Here is a 24,829-nt window from a genome sequence, read left to right on the forward strand (position 1 = left end):
GTTACTCCATGCCAGCTGTCTATGTTTCTGGATTGGTTCAGTTCGCTCTTGGATCTTTCTGGTGACCTGTCTACTCCAGCAGAAACTAAGTTCCTGATAGTATCTAATTCGTTCATTGTTTTCTTGTCCAGCTGGATATCATGATTTTGTCTTGCTAGCTGGAAGCTCTGGGATGCAGAGTGGCATCTCCGCACCGTTAGTCGGTGCGGAGGTCTTTTTGCACACTCTGCGTGGTCTTTTGTAGTTTTTTGTGCTGATCGCAAAGCTACCTTTCCTATCCTCTGTCTATTTAGTAAGTCTGGCCTCTCTTTGCTGAAACCTGTTTCATTTCTGCGTTTGGGACTTTCATCTTTACTCACAGTCAATATATGTGGGGGTCTGCCTTTTCCTTTGGGGAATTTCTCTGAGGCAAGGTAGGCTTTATTTTCTATCTCTAGGGCTAGTTAGCTCTTAGGCTGTGACGAGGTGCCTAGGGAGCATCAGGAGCGCTCCACGGCTATTTCTAGTGTGTGTGATAGGATTAGGGATTGCGGTCAGCAGAGCTCCCACATCCCAGAGCTTGTCCTGTGTGAGTTTTAACTATCAGGTCATTCCGGGTGCTCCTAACCACCAGGTCATAACACTGAGGCTTCATGCAAGATTTCACCCTGTGGGGTCAAAATGATCACAAGAACGGTGAGTAAAAATCCCAGGACCACATGGGGGGACCTAGTGAATGACCTGCATAGAGATGGGACCACCGTAACAAAGGCTACCATCAGTACCACACTAAGCCACCAGGAACTCAGACCCTGCAGTGCCAGACGTGTCCCCCTGTTTAAGACAGTACATGTATTGGGCCCATCTGAAGTTCGCTAGAGAGCATTTGGATTATCCAGAAGAGTGTTGGGAGATTGTCATATGGTCTGATGAAACCAAAGTAGAACTGTTTGGTGGAAACAAAACTCATCGTGTTTGAAGGAGACAGAATGATGAGTTGCGTCCAATGAACACCATAAGAGTGAGGGTGGCAACATCATGCTTTGGGGCTGTTTCTCTGCAAAGGGACCAGGACGACTGATCCGTGTGCATGAAAGAATGAATGGGGCCATGTATTGTGAGATTTTGAGTGAAAACCTCCGTCAATCAGCATCGGCATTGAAGGTGAAACGTGGATAGGTCTTTCATCATGATAATGATCCCATTCACACCACCAGGGCAACGAAGGAGTGGATTCGTAAGAAGCATATGAAGGTCCTGGAGTGGCCTAGCCAGTCTCCAGATCTCAACCCCAAAGAAAACCTTTGGAGAGAGTTGAAAGTTCGTGTTTCCTAGCGACAGGCCGAAAACTTCACTGCTCTACAGGAGATCTGCATGGAGGAATGGGCCAACATACCACCAACAGTGTATGCCAACCTTGTGAAGACTTACAGAAAACGTTTGTCATTGCCAACAAAGGATATATAACAAAATATTGAGATGAACTTCTGTTAATGACCAAATACTTATTTTTCACCATGATTTGCAAAATAAATCTTGCCAAATCAAGCTGGTTTCACATTTGCGGTTGTCTGCAACGTTTCTGATGCATACATCCGCATGCGTCTTAATTTCCTATCTTTAACATTGTAGACGCAGTTGCATGCGTTCGTCCGCGTTTGCTTATGCATGCGTATTTTCATGGTGTGCAGCTGGGTGCGGCTGACTCACCATGTTAGAATTTTTTGGGAGTCAAATTTCCGCCGCCATATGCATGCGGATGCTTGTGGAAGGAGTGCATCAAAACAACGTATTACAGTCTATGGAAACTCAAGGACATGCGTTCACTTGCGTTTGCACAAGGGTCTATATACAGAAATCCCATGAGCCACGCCCAATGTCAATGAAATTCTCCTTGAAAATGTTTTCATAACAAAGTAACAAACGCATGCGCATTAACAACGTGAATGCATGCAAACGTTGCATTTTTTTTATCCGTCATGCGTAAGTTGATGCGGATAAAAAAATGCAGCGTTATCATGCGTTTGCATACGTTTTGTCATGCGTTTGCAGTTGCGTACGAAACGCTGCGGACTCAACTGCAAATGTGAACCTAGCCTTAGACAAGGTGATTTTTTGGATTAGTTTTCTCATTTTGTGGTCTATCTATGATGTCAATTACAGGCCTCTCTCATCTTTTTAAGTGGGAGCACTTGCACAATTGGTGGCTGACTAAATACTTTTTTCTGATTTGCCTCAACTATATAAGCCGTGTATTATCATTGTACTCTTGTCTTTTCCTATTGTTATTCTCCATACCTTTCCCTTTCTGCCCTTAACCCCCTTTTTTTCATCCTTTTCTTAACCTACCTTGTTTACTTTAGTACTCCCTTCCCTACCTTTCCCATGCTCACTTTATAATTTTCCTTTTACCCCTTTAATTTTCAAAATTTCAATAAAGCTAAACTGACGAAAACTACAGTAAGCAGCTCAGTAAGTGACACATCTCTGGAATGAGTGTCTCAGTCTCTACATTATGTTGCTCTCAGATTAAGTGGCAAAAACCCAGTGACAGATTCCCTTTAAGTGGCAGAATTAGTTATAGAAAGTCGTCATAGGGTTTGCATTGTTCTTTCTCAATTACACCCACGAACCTGAAATATTAGCTGCCTGGTCTTGGACTTTCTTTTGTCATAAATGTATTAAAGAATACATGAAATCTAGAAAAAATATTTATTTCTAAATTCAATATTATTTTTTTATATTCACATTGGAAAAATTTTAGGAAACTTTGTCATTGTAAATTATTTAAAACTGGTATATTATCTTCTGCTCTTGTAGGTCAAGCTAGCTCTGCAAATGCCGGAGTCTGTGGTAAAATAGCAGACTTCCTGGCAGACTTAGCATGGGATTTTGCAACGAAAGAAGGTTTTCGGGTGTTCAGATCTGAATCTGGAGGCATGCCCACAAATCCCCAAAAAAGATCATACAGTACTTGGTGTCGGGAACCCAACAGTAGACCTTTTGAGAACAGAGCCTTTATTCCTAGAGCCTATTTGCATTCACATCAGAGAGGGGTTCTGATCATCAGTCCTGAAGGACTTTCTACAAAAGCCAAAAATCTGTACAGTAAACTAAAGGAATTTATGGAGCTTCATATTTACCCCGCTGAGCAACACTTAAGAAATTATCAGTTTTCTGAGGAAAAATGGAAACCACACCAACTGATTGAAGACCTTAAGGTAAAATCCCCCCAAAACTTGAATGGGCAAAAAATAAGTCATCTACTATATAATTGTCTAAGGGTCACTTCCGTCTTTCTGTCTGTCCTTCTGTCTGTCTGTCACGGAAATCCCAAGTCGCTGGCTGGTCGCGGCAAAATGGCGACGACCAATCCGCGACGGGCACAGTACGGCGGCAAAATGGCCGCTCCATACTCCCCTCCAGTCAGTGCTCACAAAGGGTTAACGGACCGCGTTATGCCACGGTGTAACGCACTCTGTTAACGATGCTATTAACCCTGTGTGACCAACTTTTTACTAATAATAATAATAATAATTTTTATTTATATAGCGCCAACATATTCCGCAGCGCTTTACAAATTATAGAGGGGACTTGTACAGACAATAGACATTACAGCATAACAGAAATACAGTTCAAAACAGATACCAGGAGGAGTGAGGGCCCTGCTCGCAAGCTTACAAACTATGGGGAAAAGGGGAGACACGAGAGGTGGATGGTAACAATTGCTTTAGTTATTCGGACCAGCAGCTGACTATGCTACATCAATAGTAAAAAGATCTAATGTTAAAAATAATTTAAAAAAAAATAAAAAATCATTATATACTCCCCCTCCGTTGCCCCCCCGGACCCAGCCGAGGCCTTTCCCGCTACTCGCGACGCTCCGGTGACCGATCCATGCATTGCAGTCTCGCGAGATGATGATGTAGCGGTCTCGCGAGACCGCTATATCATCATATCGCGAGACCGCAATGCACTCTTGGGACCAGAGCGTCGCGAGGAGCATCGGTAAACGCCTCGCCTGGATCCGGGGGGGCCGACTGAGGCTGAGTATATAACTATTTTTTATTTTAATTCTTTTTTAACAGGGATATGGTGCCCACATTGCTATATACTGCGTGGGCTCTGTTAGATACTGCGTGGGCTGTGTTATATACTACATCTCTGTGCTATATACTGTGTGGGCTGTGCTATATACTACATGGCTGTGGTATATATTACGTGGCTGGCCAATCTACTACAGCTCTGTGCTCTATACTACGTGGCCTGGGTTATATACTGCATGGGTAGTGTTATATACTACGTCTTTGTGCTATATATTACGTGGCTGTGCAATATATTACGTGGCTGTGCAATATATTACGTGGCTGGGCAATATATTACGTGCCTGGGCTATATACTACGTGTCTGTGCTATATACTACGTGTCTGTGCTCTATACTACATTGCTGTGCTCTATACTACATTGCTGTGCTCTATACTACGTGGCCTGGGTTATATACTGCATGGGCAGTGTTATATACTACGTCTGTTTGCTATATACTTCGTGGCTGTGCAGTATACTACGTGGCTGTGGTATATATTACGTGGCTGGGCAATATACTACATCGCTGTGCTATATACTACGTGGCCTGTGTTATATACTGCATGGGCAGTGTTATATACTACGTGGCTGTGCTATATACTACGTGGCTGTGCAATATACTACGTGGCTGTGCAATATATTACGTGGCTAGGCAATATACTACGTGTCTGTGCTATATAGTACGTGGCTGGGCAATATACTACGTGGCAATTTGAACCACGCTTCGCTAATTTGTCGTGGCCGGCCGAATCCTGTGTGTAAATTGCATTATTCTGAAAACTTCATAAATAAACTACAGACAGATTCTAGAATACCCGATGCGTTAGAATCGGGCCACCATCTAGTTCTGTATAAATGACCATTGGGGATTACATGAAAAATACCTTGTTGGATCCACTTGCACAGATCACTGTTCAGCAATCATCTGCTTACCATTACAATGAAAAAAAGGACACTAGCGCCCTCAGCAAAAAAGTAAAAGCACAAACAAAGGATACAAAGCGGCAGGCAAACTTAGGATTCTGTGTGTGAAATCCAAGGATTCAGTCAACCAATAAGAAAAAAATATATAGTTTGTCGCAATAATCCTTATAGTGATCAGTGATGTACATGAAAGGGATATCTAATGAACTTATGTTTTCACAAATAAATATGCAAAATTACCCGAGTGCAACATAAACATGCTGCGTACTTTATCCACTACGTTAAACCATATTTTCAGGAAAATCTCAATTGCAATGTCCTATTAGAGATGCAATGTATGATTTCAACATGTAAAATAGAATAATTCACAATCTCTCATACACAGCACAATAACCAGTGTGCGTCTTCAACAATTCAACAATGTCAACATTGCAATTGATATTTTCCTGGATATATGGATAACGTAGTGGATGAAGTACGCAGCATGTTTTATTTTGCACTCTGTTTGGTAATTTTGCATATTTATTAGTGGAAACATAAGTTGATTAGATATCCATTTCATGTACATCACTGATCACTATAAGGATTAGCGCGACAAACTATATCTCTTTTCTTTTTGATTACCATTACAGTCAGGATTACAATGTGAGTTACACCTTTTTATATACAGTAGATATCACATCATTCACAATAGGCGATGTCGCACCTCACCTTCTCCTTGTCCCTATACAATGACCTTTTCCCAGATCCGAAGAAAATGCACAAAAGTGGTGTACACTCCAAAAGAAATGAAATCCAGTCCCAGGCTGGAGTACATTTCTGGCATCTTACTCCAGCGTTCGATTCCTTAAGCCTGGCATACAAATCGCCAGCCTTCATGATTCTGGGCCTAAGACTTCACCTCTATGTTATTAGTGGTAGGTAAAGTGAATAAACCAGTGGTCTAGTTTAGAGGATCACACTCTATACGACATCTTAAGGCATTTGTTTATTAGTTTCAATTATCCCTCCTTTTTTCCTTCTTTAGACTCCTATTTAAGGCACACATTTTTTTTCTTCTGGTTTCTTTCGTCAAAGTCCGGTTACATATAAAAAGGTAACGATTTTGCAAGTTTAATTGAATGACGTTACTAGTCATGCGTTTTTAATTTTCAGGAAAAAGCCAAGACCCAAGGGTTATGGAATCTATTCCTTCCGTTAGAGAGTGACCCAGAGGGCAAGTATGGTGCCAGGCTGACAAACATGGAATATGCTCATCTTTGTGAGCTAATGGGGACATCTCTTTATGCACCAGAGGTTTGTATGCAGCGTATAGAACCACGTAAAGCTAAATTAACTTTCCCGTCAATTACAGAGCCAAGTTTTGGTATTTTGTCAAATTGATGGAACTGGTGATATCAGTTGTCATTGCCTTATATTAATAAAGCCTCACTAATATTCATATAATATTCTTGTTTAGAAAACTAGTAGTATTATTAGTTGTGAACACCACAAATAGAGCCTCTATGCAAAGTGAGCCCCCATTCGGCACTCTGGCTGTTCCAGTCTTGCCCGTGAACCAAGACAGCCGTAGGGCTGAAACAGTGGCCCACGGGCTGCACTCCCCTCCTGCCGTTACCGCTCTCTGTATCTACTGGATGCAGACAGCAGTGAATTCATTGGTGGAGGATGGTGCCACTTTCTACATCTTCCACCAATCAGCGTGTGAGCCAGCAGTTGCGATGGCATCGTTTCATTGTATCAGCTCTGCACTGCAGAGAGCACAGAGACAGAGTGCTGGAAGAACATATATGGTGGTATTTTGTTTTTTATCATGTATATGGGATATTAATATGTATATAGGGAGCTGTGGGGGGGCTTGTATAGTATATAGGTGGCTCATGCTGTATATAAGAAGCTATGTGAGGCCTATGCTATGTAGAAGAAGCTATGTAGGGCTCATACTATACATAGGGGAGTTATGTGGGGCACATGCTGTATATAAGAGGCTATGTGGGGGCACATGCTGTATATAAGGGGCTATGTGGGGGCACATGCTGTATATAAGGGGCTATGTGGGGCACATGCTGTATATAAGAGGCTATGTGGGGCACATGCTGTATATAAGAGGCTATGTGGGGCACATGCTGTGTATAAGGGGCTATGTGGGGCACATGCTGTATATAAGAGGCTATGTGGGGCACATGCTGTGTATAAGGGGCTATGCGGGGCACATGCTGTATACAAGGGGCTATGTGGGGCACATGCTGTATATAAGGAGTTATGTGGGGACTCATGCTGTATATACAGGGGCTGCGTTGGGCACATGCTATATATAGGGGACTACATTGGGCACATGCTATTATAGGGGACTACATTGGGCACATGCTGTATATAGGAGCTACTTGAGGCACATGCTGTATATAGGGGCTACTTGGGCGCATGCTGTATCTAGGAGGATACGTGTGGCACATGCTGAATATCAGAGGGCACATGCTGTATATTGGAAGCTGCGTGGGTCGCATGCTTTATGTAGTGGGGAGTCAGCATGCTCAATTTTAAATCATACAATTAAAATTAATATAAAATAATTTAAGTTAATTTTAATATTCCTATTGAGCAGAATTTATTTTAGCCTATTGGTTCGGCCCTCCACAACACTGTCTCTCATGTGGCCCCTCGGGAAAATTGCCCACCCCTGCTTTATAGACAAACATTTCAAACTTACTGAGATTTTATTAATTTGCAGTCTGTAGTTTTACTATTTTTGTGACCTTGTTACTGTTATAATATTTAGGTATTTAATTGTTCGGCTCCAGACACTGGAAATATGGAGGTGCTAGTTCGTTATGGAACAGAAGAACAGAAGGAGCGATGGTTAAAGCCATTATTAGAAGGGGAGATCAGATCATGTTTTGCAATGACTGAACCACAGGTAAGGGAACCACTTAAACATTGTGCTTGATAGTTTCTGAACAAAACCAAAAACTCAAGGATCCCTAAAATATAACTTTTAATTAATAAAGTTAAAAACTGTTTATTCCAAATTTAGAAGACATACTGACCAAAAATATTTTATCACCACAGGGAATACAAAGATGGAAGCTATCTGACCCTGTCAGGAGCCCTAATACTGGTCCCTACCTGACAGTGGAGTTTGGCACCCTAAGTTTCAGCGGTAGGCGCCCCCGCTCCACGACGGCTCACCCTGATAGCCCTATATATAGTCCCTATGGTCCCAAGAGAACTGTATCCCAATATATTTATTACCCCCGCCCCCCCCAAAAAAAAAAAATAGAAAAACACAGCAAAAATAGGGAAATAAACAAGAAAAAATCAGAAAAACAAAACTCAGCAAAAAAAACAGAAATTGTTTTCCAACATAAACCCGTAATAGGGTATTGGTATAAATATACGTAAAGTTAATGGGCAATAAAAGATGTCAATGTCTCATTTATCCAAAATGTACGATAGTCAAGAAACCGCTCCAAAACAAGGGGGGGGGGGGTCATACAATATTCAAATTGGCCCCACGGATATATATGTATCCGGTAAACAGCATAATCCAATGATATTCAAATGCCCAGATATAAACAAAGGAGCGGTAAAAACAAAAAGAACATCCCCCAGAGGTCACTAGGGCATATTTTATACATATGTGTCTAGATGGCGATGCCCTATTCTCATTAATGAATATATATCCCCAGCTTGGGTATAGCTAGGGATGACATCCCCACCGGAGGTCTTCTAGGTGATCTGATGGATGCCTTCAGCGCTTCGAGATGGAAGGAACCAGATGAGTAGAAGCGCTTCATGTGTTGTATATATTCCCCTTGTTTTGGAGCAGTTTCTTGACTATCGTACATTTTGGAGAAATGAGACATTGACATCTTTTATTGCCCATTAACTTTATGTATATTTATACCAATACATATACATCATACTTCCATCCTTCTGTTCATATTCAACCCACCCTCGGAAAGAATCCTTCAAGTTGGATCTAGTCAGAGCTCTGTGCCTCTTTCTGGAGTAGCATCTTTTAGACACTCCGACTCATTGTTTGTGATTCCTGAGGGTCACCACAGAAGTCTTCTGGCCTACAAGGCCATTATTGTCCTTTGGATCCACTCTGCTGTTCCGGAAGCTTATCGGGCACAGGCTAGATGGCCACTGCTGAGGGTCACGGCTTAATTCAAACGTGTTGTGGGGGCTTCTTGGGCTGTTCCCCATCCAGGCCTCTGCGTCGCAGCTGCAAGGCTGCTACATGGTCTTCCATGCATACCTTCTACAGGGTGCATTCCTATGCCTCAGCTGATACGAGCCTAGGTAGGAAAGTTCTACTAGCGGCAGTTGCCCAGTTTTAGACTTGATATGGGTGTCTCTTCCGTTCTGTTTCCCACCCTTGTGACTGATTTAGGATGTCCCATGGTCTCCTGTGTGCCCCAATGAAGCCATAAAGAAAAGAGGATTTTGGGAACTCTTCATTAATTCTCTTTCTCGGAGCCTTCATTGGAGGACACAATACCCACCCTTGTTGTGCTTTGTTGGGCTTGTTCTAGTTATTATTTGATGTTTCTTCTACGACTCCTTTCCCGCTAACTGACAAGTTTTGTACCAGTTGGTGGGTGTACCCTGCTGAGGAGGCGCTAAGTTTTTTTTTTTTGTGTAGTGTTACCCTCATAGTGGCAGTAACATACATTCATGGTCTCATGTGTTACCCAATAAAGGCTCCGAGAAAGAGATTTTACTGTGAGTATCCAAAATCCTCTTGTTGTTTTCCTTTCAAATGCCTGCTCATCTTGCTGCTTGCATCTATTATATGCAGTTCTAATCCAGTTCTCCTTTCCTGTGCTAAGGTTTAGCACTGTCTTCTGTAACACTGTGTACAACTCTGTGCGATTGACAGCTGGAGGGGTGGCAGTTTAGAAGCTCAGTAGTGGAATTACACCAAAAAATTTTTTTAAATGTGATCTGTCAAGGGATTCAAACCCACAACCTCCTGCATGACAAACAGTTGCTTTTTCTGTGTACATGGTGCTCTTCTTCTTAACAGGCATATTGTACTGGTATATAGACATACATCCCTATATAATAGTTGGTCTCTATATGCTGCATATTAGAATTAAAATAAGTCAAAATATTTTTTTTTCCTTACATAATTTAAAAAACACTGAAAAACAATTAGAATAACATTTCTGAATACACTTTTTACAAATAAACATCACAAACCAGTTCATGAACATAAACATATTTGGTTTTCCTGTTATCATAAAACCTGATTATTTATGGTGATTGGCAAATGGCAGAAAAAAAAGTCTTTTTGTTTATTTTTCTCCATTAAATGAATAAAAAACTTTACACAAATGTAACTATTACATAGGGGTTATGACAGTGTATGAAGGAAGATGGAACTATACCGGATGAAAGAGTAAGGTTAAATATTTTCATCGTGGGCAATAAGAGCTGAGGAGAGGGGCTGAAGGAGTTGTGACCCTGGTGCAGAAGAAGCAAGGAGCTTGGTAACCTCTTCCGTAACCGGTTCAATGTGGAAGAAGGAAGCTTCACTGATAGTCACGCTTCCTTAAAAATATAAGTATGGCTGTTAGTCATGAGTAAATGAACATAAAAAAGGACACATGTATCACAAAAATGTTTTTGTGGACATACAAGTGTTATATCTATATACCTACTAAGATGGAAGAGTGGGTCTTGGAACAAATGAAGGCAGGTGCAGTGGAAGTGAATTGGAGAAACAGAAAACATGGGAAAGTAGGACAGAGGGAGCAAGACAGTAGCTGAACCAGTAGGGAACATGACATAAAAATGACAATTTGATGAAAGATGTAGACAGTCACATGCCATTGTTAACAGTAATCAGTGATGGAAAAAGCCAGAACATTAGGCACTCATAAGGACACAGAAAAAGGATGCTGGGTAATGAGGGCAAAGGAATGTTGTATGGTTTTACTTTCAAGACGACAGGACAGTGCTGTCCTCCCGACAAAGTCGCTGTTTGAACTAAAAGCGCAGTAATATAGTGGAGGAGCAATGAAGGTTTTAAATGCTAGAAAAAAAAATTAGGCTGTGATTTTACACATCAGAAAACATTTTTTCAGCATGTAGCTAAGGTTTAGAATGCTATTTAAAGTTCTGTGAGAAAGTATAGGTACACGGTAAAGGTCATGGTTTTGTTTCTGTTCAGATTTTCTACGCAAGCTTCCTATGTACATTTTGAAGAAAAATGAGTCCTTTGGAATTACAGTGGAGAAAAAAAGTGTTTAGTCAGCCACCAATTGTGCAAGTTCTCCCACTTAAAAAGATGAGAGAGGCCTGTAATTGACATCATTGGTAGACCACAACTATGAGAGTCAAAATGAGAAAACAAATCCAGAAAAATCACCTTGTCTGATTTGGCAAGATTTATTTAGCAAATTATGGTGGAAAATAAGTATTTGGTCATTAACAAAAGTTAATCTCGATATTTTGTTATATATCCTTTGTTGGCAATGACAGAGGTCAAGCGTTTTCTGTAAGTCTTCACAACTTGGCACACACTGTTGGTGTTATGTTGGGACATTCCTCCATGCAGATCTCCTCTATAGCAGTGATGTTTTGAGCCTGTCGCTGGGAAACATGGACTTTCAACTCCCTCCAAAGGTTTTCTATGGGGTTGAGATCTGGTGACTGACTAGGCCACCCCAGGACCTTCATATGCTTCTTACAAAGCCACTCCTTCATTGCCCTGGTGGTGTGACTGGGATCATTATCATGCTGAAAGATCCATCCACATTTCATCTTCAATGCCCTTGCTGATGGAAGGTGGTTTGCATTCAAAATCTCACGATACAAGGCCATATTGATTCTTTATTTCAGTCGTCCTGGTCCCATTGCAGTGAAACAGCCCCAAAGCATGATGTTGCCAACTCAATGCTTCACAGTAGGTATGGTGTTCTTTGGATGCAACTCAGCATTCTGTCTCCTCCAAACGCCGTGAATTTTGTTTCCACCAAACAGTTCTACTTTGGTTTCAGTAGACCATAAGACATTCTCCCAATACTCTTCTGAATAATCCAAATGCTCGCTAGAAAACTTCAGACGGGCCCGGACATGTACTGGCATAAGCAGGGGACAAGTATGGCACTGCAGGATCTGAGTCCCTGGCTACTTAGTGTGTTACTGATGGTAGCCTTTGTTACGGCGGTCCCAGTTCTATGTAGGTCATTCACTAGGTGTGGTTCTGGGATTTTTGCTCACTGTTCTTGTGATCATTTTGACCCCACGGGGTGAGATCTTGCATGGAGCCCCAGATCGAGGGAGATTATCAGTGGTCTTGTATGTCTTCCATTTTCTTAATATTGCTCCCACAGTTGATTTAATCACATCAAGCTGCTTGCCTATTGCAGATTCAGTCTTCCCAGCCTAGGATACAATACTATCCTAGGATACTACAATTTTGTTTCTGGTGTCCTTCGATAGCTCTTTGGTCTTCACCATAGGGGAGTTTGAAGTGTGATTGAGGTTGTGGACAGGTGTCTTTAATACTGATAAGTTCAAACAGGTGCCATTACTACAGGTAATGAGTGGAAGACAGAGGAGACTCTTAAAGAAGACGTTACAGGTCTGTGAGAGCCAGAAATCTTGCATGTTTTTAGGTGACCAAATACTTTTCCACCATAATAATTTTGTAAGTGATCCCTTGAATATAATAATCTGTAAATTCCCCTATAATAACGGTGATCTTCAACAAACTTTTATATGATTTGCCCAGCATTGAAGAGCAATTTTGACCCATTCCTCCCTGCAATTGTGGTTTAGTGCATCAATACATATGGGATGTCCTGTGTAAATGGTCTATGCCATTAGCATTTGCATGTACTTCTCCCTTTACTGTTTTGCAGCATCAATACTGTATCTATCTAAAACTACTTTTAAATAAACTCATCACCAGTGTAGAGACCCCATTTTATTTGTTTTGTTTACAACTATTTGTCTTTGTAAATTATGTATAGCATGAAGCTATATGTTTTTATTATCACTACTATTAGGCTTTAAGCATCTTTATTGAATTTTGGTTCACACTAATTTATTTTTTTGTCTTTTAAAATAACTTATTTGTAAATAACCAGGCTTTGTGTTCTTTTATTTAATGGCCAAAACACTTGTAAAACCCACACTTCCAAAGTGCCAGGAGTATTATTATTATTATTTATTATTATAGCGCCATTTATTCCATGGCGCTTTACATGTGAGGAGGGGTATACATAATAAAACAAGTACAATAATCTTGAACAATACAAGTCACAACTGGTACAGGAGGAGAGAGGACCCTGCCCGCGAGGGCTCACAATCTACAAGGAGTAGAGCAAAGATGATTGTGATTATAAGTACATTTCATCTTTCCACTCCCAGCAATCAGTGTGGGGGCAGAAGCAGCACAGCAGAGATGTATCTCATTACAAACACCTCTGTACTTGGCTCTCTCCTTTCACAGTGCTGTCAACTCTGATGTACTTCCCTCCGCCCACACTGACTCCAGTGAGATAAAAGCTGAAAAGTGTTTGTAATCACGATCATTTCCACTCTACCCCCAGCATTTTCTAATCACACACAGCTCTACGGTGAGATCATTGAGCTATATATCTGGCAATGTTATATGGGTCCACCTTTTTGTTTGGGAACTGCTTGACATAATAATTGTTAGATAGTAATATTACAATTTTTGACAACATCCTAATTAATTGTACAGTTATGGCGGCTGTACACAGTATCAGGAGTGGCTAATGCCAGAGATGTGGTGTGTCCCCTAGAAAGCTTCATAGTGGATTATGGCATTGCATCACTTCAACATCACCGACATTACAATATTGATCCTAATGACATAGTCAGAGACCAGAATTGTTGTGTTCCCTGAAGGTTGCACAGAGAGAAGGATCCAGCTTCACGGACTAAAACTTTCTTTATTGGTGAATAAAATAGTTCCATAAGTGAGGTCTAAAATATAATTGGAATAGCACAGCTACAAAGTTAGTGCAAATTCCATGTCTACATGGTCTGGCTATCTACGCTTTTCAGGTGTAAACCACCCTTAATCATGATTGTTCTTGATTAAGGGTGGTTTACATGTGAAATGCATATATCGCCAGATCATCCATTCATGGAATTTGCACTAGCGTCGTTGCTGTGCTTTTGAAATTATATTTTAACCCTCAATTGTGGAACCATTTTCAAAGACCCATAAAAAAATTCTTTAGCCCACAAAGCTGGATCCTTTTCTCTGTACAACTATTTGACAGTATTCAAACAAAAACGTCTTCCATGCTCCAGACTGTAAAGAGTATTAATGACGCTGGGCTGGACTTTTTCATTGTTGAATTCTATGAAGGTGCATACTCTTCCTGCTGTTTGCAGTCATTGCAAGTATGTATATACATATATACAGTGGGTACTGAAAGTTTTCAGACCCCTTTAAACTATGCATTCTTTGTTTCATTGCAGCCATTTGGTAAATTCAAAAAAGTTCATTTTTTTCCTCATCAATGTAGACTCTGCACCCCATCTTGACTGAAAAAAAACAAATGTAGAATTTTTTTGTAAATTTATTAAAAAAGAAAAACTGAAATATCACATGGTCATAAGTATTCAGACCCTTTACTCAGTATTGAGTAGAAGCACCCTTTTGAGCTAGTATAGCCATGAGTCGTCTTGGGAATGATGCAACAAGCTTTTCACACCTGGATTTGAGAATCCTCTGCCATTCTTCCTTACAGATCCTCTCCAGTTCTGTCAGGTTGGATGGTGAACGTTGGTGGACAGCCATTTTCAGGTCTCTCCAGAGATGCTCAACTGGGTTTAGGTCAGGGCTCTGGCTGGGCCAGTCAAGAATGGTCACAGAGTTGTTCTGAAGCCACTCCTTTGTTATTTTAGCTGTGTGCTTAGAGTCATTGTCTTGTTGGAAGGTGAACCTTCGGCCAAGTCTGAGGTCTAGAGTACTCTGGAAGAAGTTTTCATCCAGGATATCTCTGTACTTGGCCGCATTCATGTTCCCTTCAATGGCAACCAGTAGTCCTGTCCCTGCAGCTGAAAAACACCCCCATAGCATGATGCTGCCACCACCATGTTTCACTGTTGGGATTGTGTTGGGCAGGTGATGAGCAGTGCCTGGTTTTCTCCACACATACCGCTTAGAATTATCACTAAATAGTCTATCTTCATCTCGTCAGACCAGAGAACCTTATTTCTCATAGTCTGGGAGTCCTTCATGTGCTAAAAAGCAAACTCTATGCAGGCTTTCATATGTCTTGCACTGAGGAGAGGCTTCCGTTCGGCCACTCTGCCATAAAGGCCTGACTAATGGAGGGCTGCAGTGATAGTTGACTTTATGGAACTTTCTTCCATCTCCCTACTGCATCTCTGGAGCTCAGCCACAGTGATGTTGGGGTTCTTCTTTACCTCTCTCACCAAGGGTCTTCTCCCACGATTGCTCAGTTTGGCTGGACGGCCAGATGTAGGAAGACTTCCGGTGGTCCCAAACTTCTTCCATTTAGGGATTATGGAGGCCACTGTGCTCTTAGGAACCTTGAGTACTGCAGAAATTCTTTTGTAACCTTGGCCAGATCTGCGCCTTGCCACAATTCTGTCTCTGAGCTCATTGGCCTGTTCCTTTGACCTCATGGTTCTCATTTACATAAAAAGGAGGAAGTCCAGTCACCAGCAAAATGACGTATTAAGTAGAGGAAAATTAGGCCATGATTTAAAAAACAAAACCCTTTGTCCTTTTATTTCATAAAAACATCTTGCTTACACCTTTTCAGACCACACAGGGTCATATGCTAACCCTTTGAAAGTCAAGATCAGTGTTGATTGGTGCATTCAACATATAGATATATGGCAATATATTATAGATAAAAAAAATAAAAATCACATTTTTGACAATGTCTGATCTAAGATGGCTTCAGCATGTGACTTAAATATGAGTGATCAAAGGGTCTGAATATTTATGACCATGTGATATTTCCGTTTTTCTTTTGTAATAAATATGCAAATATTTCTACGTTTCAGATTTTTTTTTTTCAGTCAAGATGGGGTGCAGAGTGTACGATAATGAGAAAATAATTAACTTTTTTTAATTTACCAAATGGCTGCAATGAAACAGAGTGAAAAATTTAAAGGGGTCCGAATACTTTCTGTACCCACTGTAGATTCAAGCAATGGATGAAGTGTACAGCCAAAAAACTTTACGGTACCCACTATTTAACCCTTTGAAAGCCAAGATCAGTGTTGATTGGTGCATTCAACATATAGATATATGGCAATATATTATAGATAAAAAAAATAAAAATCCAATTTCTCCTTCGCCTCATTGGGGGACACAGACCATGGGTGTATGCTGCTGCCACCAGGAGGCTGACACTAAGTAATACAAATAAAGTTAGCTCCTCCCCTGCAGTATACACCCTCCTGCTGGCTCCCAGCTAACCAGTTCTTGCTTAGTGTCCGTAGGAGGCACACGGACGGGTCTGCTATTCAGACCCAAAGAACTCTTTTTACTTTAACCTTTTACAACGGACGAAGGGAGCGACGGATTCTTTCATGTTCCGATCTCCCCCGAACCAACAACAGGCGAGCACGGGAGTTTCACCTCTCCGTATCCTCTCCTGCGACGTGGGAAGCCACTGCCTGAGCTGATTTTAGGGGCGACGGGCCCCTTCAAGGGCACTGATCTCCCCCCTCCCTTATCAGACGAGCACTGGAGTTTCTCCTTCAGTATCCTCTTCTGCAGCCAGGCCTATTGCCGGACATGCAGCCCTGTCCACCAGGTTTTACCCTCGGCTGTACAGAGGCACTTTTCAGCGTGGCGTCCGAGCAGCCCCCACTGCACCACCACTATTAAGAGCGGATGGTACTCGGAGGCGGACGGTTCCTCTCCACCTCCCTGCTAAAGGAACGATGGATTGAGGACTTTTCTTATCCCTGCACCGTCCAAACAGCAGCAACAGCACAGGATCTTTTCTCTACCTCTGACCTGCTGAACAAAGCTGCATACTGGGGTAAGTGCTGGGACTCGAGCGGTTGGAGGGCTCTGCGCATCTGGCGGTTTATTCCCTCGTTCGGCGCCGGCTGGCTTCAAAAATTTAGCCCCCGGCTTCGGATTTGTGTAGGCCGCAACCCGGAACTCTTCAGGCTCCGCCCCCTATTCAGGCGCCTCTCATTCAGGACGAGAGCTCTATTCTCGGCGGCCATCTTCATTCTCCTGCCATTTCCGGACACGAGCTCATCCGGAAGTGGCTGCTGCATCGCACCGGCGGTACTCAGTGCTGAACACAGCGCTATTCCAGACGGGGGGCTCAGAATCTCGGTAAGGAGAATCCTCCCTCCGCACCCCTTCCCCGCACGCACCCCGGCAGCATAAAGGGACTAGCGTTCTCTCTTTTTTAATACTTAACTCCTGCAATCTCTGGTGGTCCAGCAGCCTCTGGTCTTAAAGGCACAGGTCTTAAGGGTACATGACCGCATTCCCTGGCCTTAAAGACACATGCCCCTTATAGGTACATGTCCAGCTTTCCCTGGCTTTAACACATGACCAGCATCCCCTGGTCTTAAAGGTTCCCTAGTTTTTAAAAAGGGGCACATTACCAGCATTCTCTGCTCTTTAAGTCATGACCAGCCAGGAGCCGGTCACCTTCCACAGAGTACTTAGTTCAAATGAGCTCAGGAGCCCTCCGCCGCCGCCGCCGATCCCGGCTCTTTCCAGAGTACATGGTTCCCCTCAAGGGGCTTCACCTCTGGCATAATCTTTGAAAAATGCCCGGTCTTAAAGGCACATGACCAGTATTCCTGGTCTTAAAGGCGCATGACCAGTATTACTGATCTTAAAGGCACGTGACCAGTATTCCCTGGTCTTAAAGGCGCATGACCAGTATTCCTTGGTCTTAAGGGCACATGTCCAGTATTACCTGGTCTTAAAGGCTCATGACCAGTATGTCCTGGTCTTAAAGGCACGTGACCAGTAGGCCCTGGTCTTAAAGGCATGTGACCAATATTCCCTGGTCTTAAGGGCACATGGCCAGTATGCCCTGGTCTTAAAGGCACATAATCAGTATGCCCTGGTTTTAAAGGCACATGACCAGTATGCCCTGGTCTTAAAGGCATGTGACCAATATTCCCTGGTCTTAAGGGCACATGACCAGTATGCCCTGGTCGTAAAAGAACATGACCAGTATGCCCCGGTCTTAAAGGCTCATGACCAGTATGCCCTGGTTTTATAGGATCATGACCAGTATGCCCTGGTCTTAAAGGCACGTGACCAATATCCCCTGGTCTTAAGGGCATATGACCAGTATGCCCTGGTCGTAAAGGCACATGACCAGTATGCCCTGGTCTTAAAGGCGCATGACCAGTATTCCTTGGTCTTAAGGGCACATGTCCAGTATTACCTGGTCTTAAAGGCTCATGACCAGTATGTCCTGGTCTTAAAGGCACGTGACCAGTAGGCCCTGGTCTTAAAGGCACATGACCAGTAGGCCCTGGTCTTAAAGGCACATGACCAGTATGCCCTGGTCTTAAAGGCACGTGACCAATATCCCCTGGTCTTAAGGGCATATGACCAGTATGCCCTGGTCGTAAAAGAACATGACCAGTATGCCCCGGTCTTAAAGGCTCATGACCAGTATGCCCTGGTTTTATAGGATCATGACCAGTATGCCCTGGTCTTAAAGGCACGTGACCAATATCCCCTGGTCTTAAGGGCATATGACCAGTATGCCCTGGTCGTAAAGGCACATGACCAGTATGCCCTGGTCTTAAAGGCGCATGACCAGTATTCCTTGGTCTTAAGGGCACATGTCCAGTATTACCTGGTCTTAAAGGCTCATGACCAGTATGTCCTGGTCTTAAAGGCACGTGACCAGTAGGCCCTGGTTTTAAAGGCACATGACCAGTAGGCCCTGGTCTTAAAGGCACATGACCAGTATGCCCTGGTCTTAAAGGCACATGACCAGTATGCCCTGGTCTTAAAGGCACGTGACCAATATCCCCTGGTCTTAAGGGCATATGACCAGTATGCCCTGGTCGTAAAGGCACATGACCAGTATTCCCTGGTCTTAAAGGCGCATGACCAGTATTCCTTGGTCTTAAGGGCACATGTCCAGTATTACCTGGTCTTAAAGGCTCATGACCAGTATGTCCTGGTCTTAAAGGCACGTGACCAGTAGGCCCTGGTCTTAAAGGCACATGACCAGTAGGCCCTGGTCTTAAAGGCACATGACCAGTATGCCCTGGTTTTAAGGGCACATGACCAGTATGCCCTGGTCTTAAAGGAACATGACCATTATGCCCTGGTTTTAAAGGCACATGACCAGTATGCCCTGGTCTTAAAGGCACATGATCAGTATGCCCTGGTTTTAAAGGCACATGACCAGTATGCCCTGGTCTTAAATGCATGTGACCAATATTCCCTGGTCTTAAGGGCACATGACCAGTATGCCCTGGTCGTAAAAGAACATGACCAGTATGCCCCGGTCTTAAAGGCTCATGACCAGTATGCCCTCATTTTATAGGATCATGACCAGTATGCCCTGGTCTTAAAGGCACGTGACCAATATCCCCTGGTCTTAAGGGCATATGACCAGTATGCCCTGGTCGTAAAGGCACATGACCAGTATGCCCTGGTTTTAAAGGCACATGACCAGTATGTCCTCGATCTTAAAGGTACATGACAAGTATGTCCTGGTTCTTAAAGGCACATGACCAGTATTCCCTGGTCTTAAAGGCACACGACCAGTATTCCCTAGTCTTATAGGCGCATGACCAGTATTTACTGGTCTCAAGAGAACATCATCAATCCGAGGCTGGTCACCCTAACTGAGCTCTGGAGCCTTCCGCCGCTCATCCCCTAACCACAACCCATGGTTTCTCTGACAAGAGATGGAATCCCTCTGTGAACCCTCTGTGGCTCGGAGTGCTCGCAGGACCGATATACATGGTCCCTCTCCTACATGGGAGCCGTCGGTTAGCAGGGGCCGCAAGTGTTCTAGGAAATCGTACAGGCGTCTAGAAAACGGAAGTTTTCACTTCCTGTTCTCTCCCCTATGATTTCTTGAGTACAACGCTGAATATGGATCGCATATTGCCTTGGATTGCCAGAGCTTCAGCAAAAGAGGGACTCTCCTATTTATACCATCAACAAATTGACGAGTGATTCACTGGACAGGAGCCTCTAAGTAGGTTGCCATACCTGGTCTGTTTTCTATGGGCGACGGGTCCTTTAAAAGGCACCGTTTCCCCCCCCACATCTTCAACACACGAACACATGCAGTGTCGCCTCCATGTATCCTCTTCTGCATCCAGGCCTAACGCCAGACAACCTGCCCTGTCCACCCGGGGCCCTCAACTCTGGGGATGTACAGAGGCACTTATTTTTGGCGTCCGAGCACCCCCCTTTGTATCACCACTATTCAGCGGATGATGCAAGAAAGCGGACGATCCCTCTCCACATCCCTGTTAAGAGGATGAGGGATCGAGGGTTCCTAATTTTCTACTCTGCACGACGATGGCAAGAGACCTGCTGGTTGCAGCCCCGCTTTTGCCACTTGGCAGACTAATCGGGTAGAATTTCTTGTGGTATACCTACCAGTATCTCCGCCCGATGTGTCATCAATTAAAATACCACAGACGGTCGGATAGCAAATCTGGTGCGTTCCGTCTTGTGGTTTCGGGTTCGGCGCTCTCCACCACATGGGTTGCTTGACCAATAGTCTCCTGGTCAGAGACCTTAACTACTTCGATTCAAATCAAATCTTCTGAGCGGGAGACTAACAAGGGATCGTGTCTTTTCTACAGACCCATCCAGCAGTGGAAGCGTTGTCCAGGACAGTCTAGATCTAAGGAATCTTGGTTTCAAAAAGGAGGCAATGAAAAGTAAGATCATTCCTGGACCTCAAACTTCTAACAACCTTTCACAGGCTCCTCCTTTTTCAGATGGAGTTCCTCCGCTCAGCCATCGACATTCGGGATTCTTACCCTCACATGCCTATTTTTTCCCCTCTACAATAATCTCTTCGCCTTTCCATTCGCGAACAGCAAGGGTCATAGCGGTGGTCATGTGCTTCTTGCATCCTAGAAGCATAGTTGTCCTGCCCTACTTGGTCGACTTTCTAGCCGCTCTTCTAGGACCACGCTGAGTCGTCTATATCACTTGCAATACCCTCTCACTTGGGCTAGCAGCTAAACTTAGACAAGTTTTTTCCTCATTCCCAGCCCAGCAGATCCTCTTTCAGGATGATCCTGCACAAGAAGGATGTTGTGCACGGTGGCTCAGTGGATAGCACTGCAGCCTTGCAGCGTTGGGGTCCTGGGTTCGAATCCCACCCAGGACAACATCTGCAAAGAGTTTGTATGTTCTCTCCGTGTTTGCGTGGGTTTCCTCTGGGCACTCCGGTTTCCTCCCACATTCCAAAGACATACTGATAGGGAATCTAGATTGTGAGCCCCATCAGGGACAGTGATGATAATGTGTGCAAAACTGTAAAGCGCTGCGGAATATGTTAGCGCTATATAAAAATAAAGATTATTATTATTATTATTCTCTCTCGAGTCAAGGTCGTGGCCCTTCAACAGGGAGCTTGTGCACTTGATCTCTCATTCTCTCGGTTCATTCAATTCGCTAGTCGGGTTCTGAGGAAAAAGTCGACAATGGAAGAAGTATCTTTCGCTCCTCTCGTTTGCAGCAAGTGAATCAGACTTTCAAAGTTAGTCTCTAAGCTCCATCCTCATTCAGAGCCTTCTCCTGGTCCAATGGTTATTAGGGAATACCGATGCCAGTCTTCTTCTCCCGATCATTTCTCTGGACATCCGAACGGTACGGCTAATCCTACAGCAGGTCCACTGCCTTTAGATGGACCAACCATCCGTCTTCAATTGGATAATGCCACGGCTGTACCATACGTCAATCATCTAGCAGGTACCCACAGTCAAGCGCCATGGCCGAGGTACCTCGCACTCTCTGATGGGCTGAGATCTATCATTCGGTGATCTCAACAGTACATATCCCTGGAGTAGAACACTGGGCGGCTGACCTATTCAGCCGTCAGGGTTTCTCCTCAAGTGAGTGGGAACTTCACTCGGAAGTCTTCCTTCAGATCTGCCTTCACTGGAGTACTCCAGTTGTAGGTCGGATGGTGTCCAAGCTGAACGCCAATGTACTCCGGTTCATGGGTTGGCCTCGAGATCAGAGACCATCGCAGTGCATGCTCGGTTCTTCCATGGTACCAATTTCCATATCCCCTCTTCCACTACGTCTAAGGTCCTTTTGGAAGCAGAAAGGGCCCCAGTGATCCCGGGAGACCCGCACTGACCATGTCAGGTTTTCTCACTTGCGGTGCTAGTATTTTTCTGTCTTAGTTCGACAAAACTGGAAATATGGTCTTTCTCGCAGGGAGCCTTCTCCTGTAGTTCTTCCCTACTGCGTACCGTTAGATCTGTGGGACCTTAATGGTCCTGGGGATCTTACAGTAGACTCCTTTTTCGATCTAGAAAGACTTTACTATCAGGGAAGGTCACTCCCCTTTTTTTTTCTCTGCGTTCTTGTCATCCGGATGAGTCTTCAGAGCTCGCCGCTCTGTTTTCTTTCAGTCTCTTTTTCTTATTACCATCAAAGCAAGGTTGCCCTCAAGCCATCCCCTTCCCTCGTTGCCAAGGTGGTTTTGTATTCCCACTGTTGCAGGAGCATCGTCCTCTCATCTCCTTCGGCTTCAGTCCACAAGACGGAAGGGGTTCTCCATAATCTGGAAGAAGTAAGTGCTCCGAGCGGTACGTATCGAGGACGGCGTCCTTCCGAAGGTTGGACACTTTACTTGAGCTTCTCGATGGTAAGTAGGCTTCCTGACGGTCACAGGAAGTGTTTAACCGTTTCATCGGCCATGTTAGCCTGGTGGATTCTTTTCTCCATCCAGGAGTCCTTCCGTGCTAGATGTCAGCCTATCTCCCTGTCTGAGGGCTCTAGGCTCCAGACGTCGGAAGCACGACCGCAAGCTTACGAATTCCTCCAGTCCGCAGGCATTCTTGCAGCACTATAATTCACACACTTCCACAGATGTGAGTCTGGGCAGGTGGACTTTGCAGGCCACGGTGGCGCACTTGGCAGTAGCGGTTACACGGCCTGATCTGATGTTGTCCCCACCCAGGGACTGCTTTGGGACGTCCCATGGTCTGTGTCCCCCAATGAGGCGAAGGAGAAATAGGGATTTTTGCGTACTCACCGTAAAATCCTTTTCTCCGAGCCATTCATTGGGGGACACAGCTCCCTCCCTTTATTATTAGTTTGTATTTGTTTTTATCATTTGATATGTTATACTCTCCTATATATTGTGACATGCTATACGCTTATATGTTCTAATTGATCTCCTACTGCTTTTGCACCGAACTGGTTAGCTGGGGGCCAGCAGGAGGGTGTATACTGCAGGGGAGGAGCTAACTTTCTTTGTATTACTTAGTGTCAGCCTCCTGGTGGCAGCAGCATACACCCATGGTCTGTGTCCCCCAATGAATGGCTCGGAGAAATGGATTTTACGGTGAGTACACAAAAATCCCTATTTTTTGACAATGAACTAAGATGGCCTCAGAATAGTTTGTAATGCCACAGTTGGGGGGCATGGTAGGAAGCAAACTAACAGTAGGAGCTGACTTAGAGGCCTCGTGTGCCTCCCATTAAAGGCTTTAGAAAATGCTGATGTCATTGCTGTTAATGTTCCATTGTCGTAGATATTTCTTTTTTCACAATCTAGGAGAATTTTATGTTGCTATGCAATAAACTTGAGCTGTTGCTATCATGAACACCATTGATCTATACCGTGTCCACACAACATAGTGAAAGTGTCTTTTTTGCATTCTTCTTTAGGTTGCATCTTCTGATGCCACCAACATTGAATCATCAATTATAAAAGATGAAAACTCGTACATTATCAATGGACATAAATGGTGGACATCAGGTATGAGATTAAAGTGACAGAACCTTTGGGTAACAATGTGATATAAAATTCGTCTGACAATCTTATCAAGTGTAATTTGTACAAGATATGCAAAATTGCACTTCAAAAGGTTTTCTCTTGGTTAAAGAGTAATATGCAGGTGCTTCTGTATGTCTTCTGTATATATTCTTTATGTCTGTTTTAGATTACCGTAAGTACCTTATAGGTGTCCCATGGCTTCCAGTTTCACCTATACACCAATGACACGATAATCTACCCCTGTGACACAGATGTCACCTCTGTGCAGTCCAGAATACCAGAGTGTCTTTCAGCCATATCCACGTTCTCATCACACTTCCTAAAACTTAATATGGAGAAAACCAAACTGATCATCTTTCCTCCATCTCCCTTAACTACCCTACCAGATCTATCTGCCACTATAAATGACATCACCCTTTCCCCTGTAACAACACAAGTCCGCTGCCACGGAGTAACCCTCAATTCTGCTGTGTCCTTCAAATTACACATCCTAGCCCTTCCCACCTCCTACAGCCTTCAACTAAAAACAAAAAAATTCCAGAATACATTCCTTAGTCTACTCTGAATCTACTAAAATGTTAGTGCTCTCCTGCCTGGACTACTGCATCATCCTCTGTGGTTTCGCAACTAACACTCACACCTCTCTAGTCTGTCCTTAACTCTGCTGCCTGATTAATCCATCTCTCCTCTCATTACTCTGCTGCCTTTCCACTCTGTAGATCTCTTCATTACATTCTAGTCTCCAAACAGACGTAACACTGACCTACAAGGCTCTCAATAGTATATGTCCTCCAAATATCTCTGAACTACACTCCCGATATCTTCCCACACATAATCTCCGATCCTCACATGACCGCTTTCCT

At 43.6% G+C, this 24,829-nt stretch overlaps 1 protein-coding gene across 2 annotated transcripts in view; it reads left to right on the plus strand.

The window, feature by feature from the left end:
• ACAD10 (acyl-CoA dehydrogenase family member 10) overlaps positions 1-24,829 on the plus strand; it is a 97,205-nt gene that overhangs the window by 48,984 nt on the left and 23,392 nt on the right. For both annotated transcript variants that reach the window (XM_069755060.1, XM_069755054.1), the window contains exons 13-16: positions 2,800-3,200; positions 6,142-6,282; positions 7,763-7,900; positions 23,858-23,948. In XM_069755060.1, the coding sequence (XP_069611161.1) occupies positions 2,800-3,200; positions 6,142-6,282; positions 7,763-7,900; positions 23,858-23,948 (771 nt within the window). The remainder of the gene's footprint in view (positions 1-2,799; positions 3,201-6,141; positions 6,283-7,762; positions 7,901-23,857; positions 23,949-24,829) is intronic.

This window comes from Ranitomeya imitator, chromosome 1 (assembly GCF_032444005.1).
Source record: "Ranitomeya imitator isolate aRanImi1 chromosome 1, aRanImi1.pri, whole genome shotgun sequence".
In the NCBI taxonomy this organism is placed as follows: domain Eukaryota; kingdom Metazoa; phylum Chordata; class Amphibia; order Anura; family Dendrobatidae; genus Ranitomeya; species Ranitomeya imitator.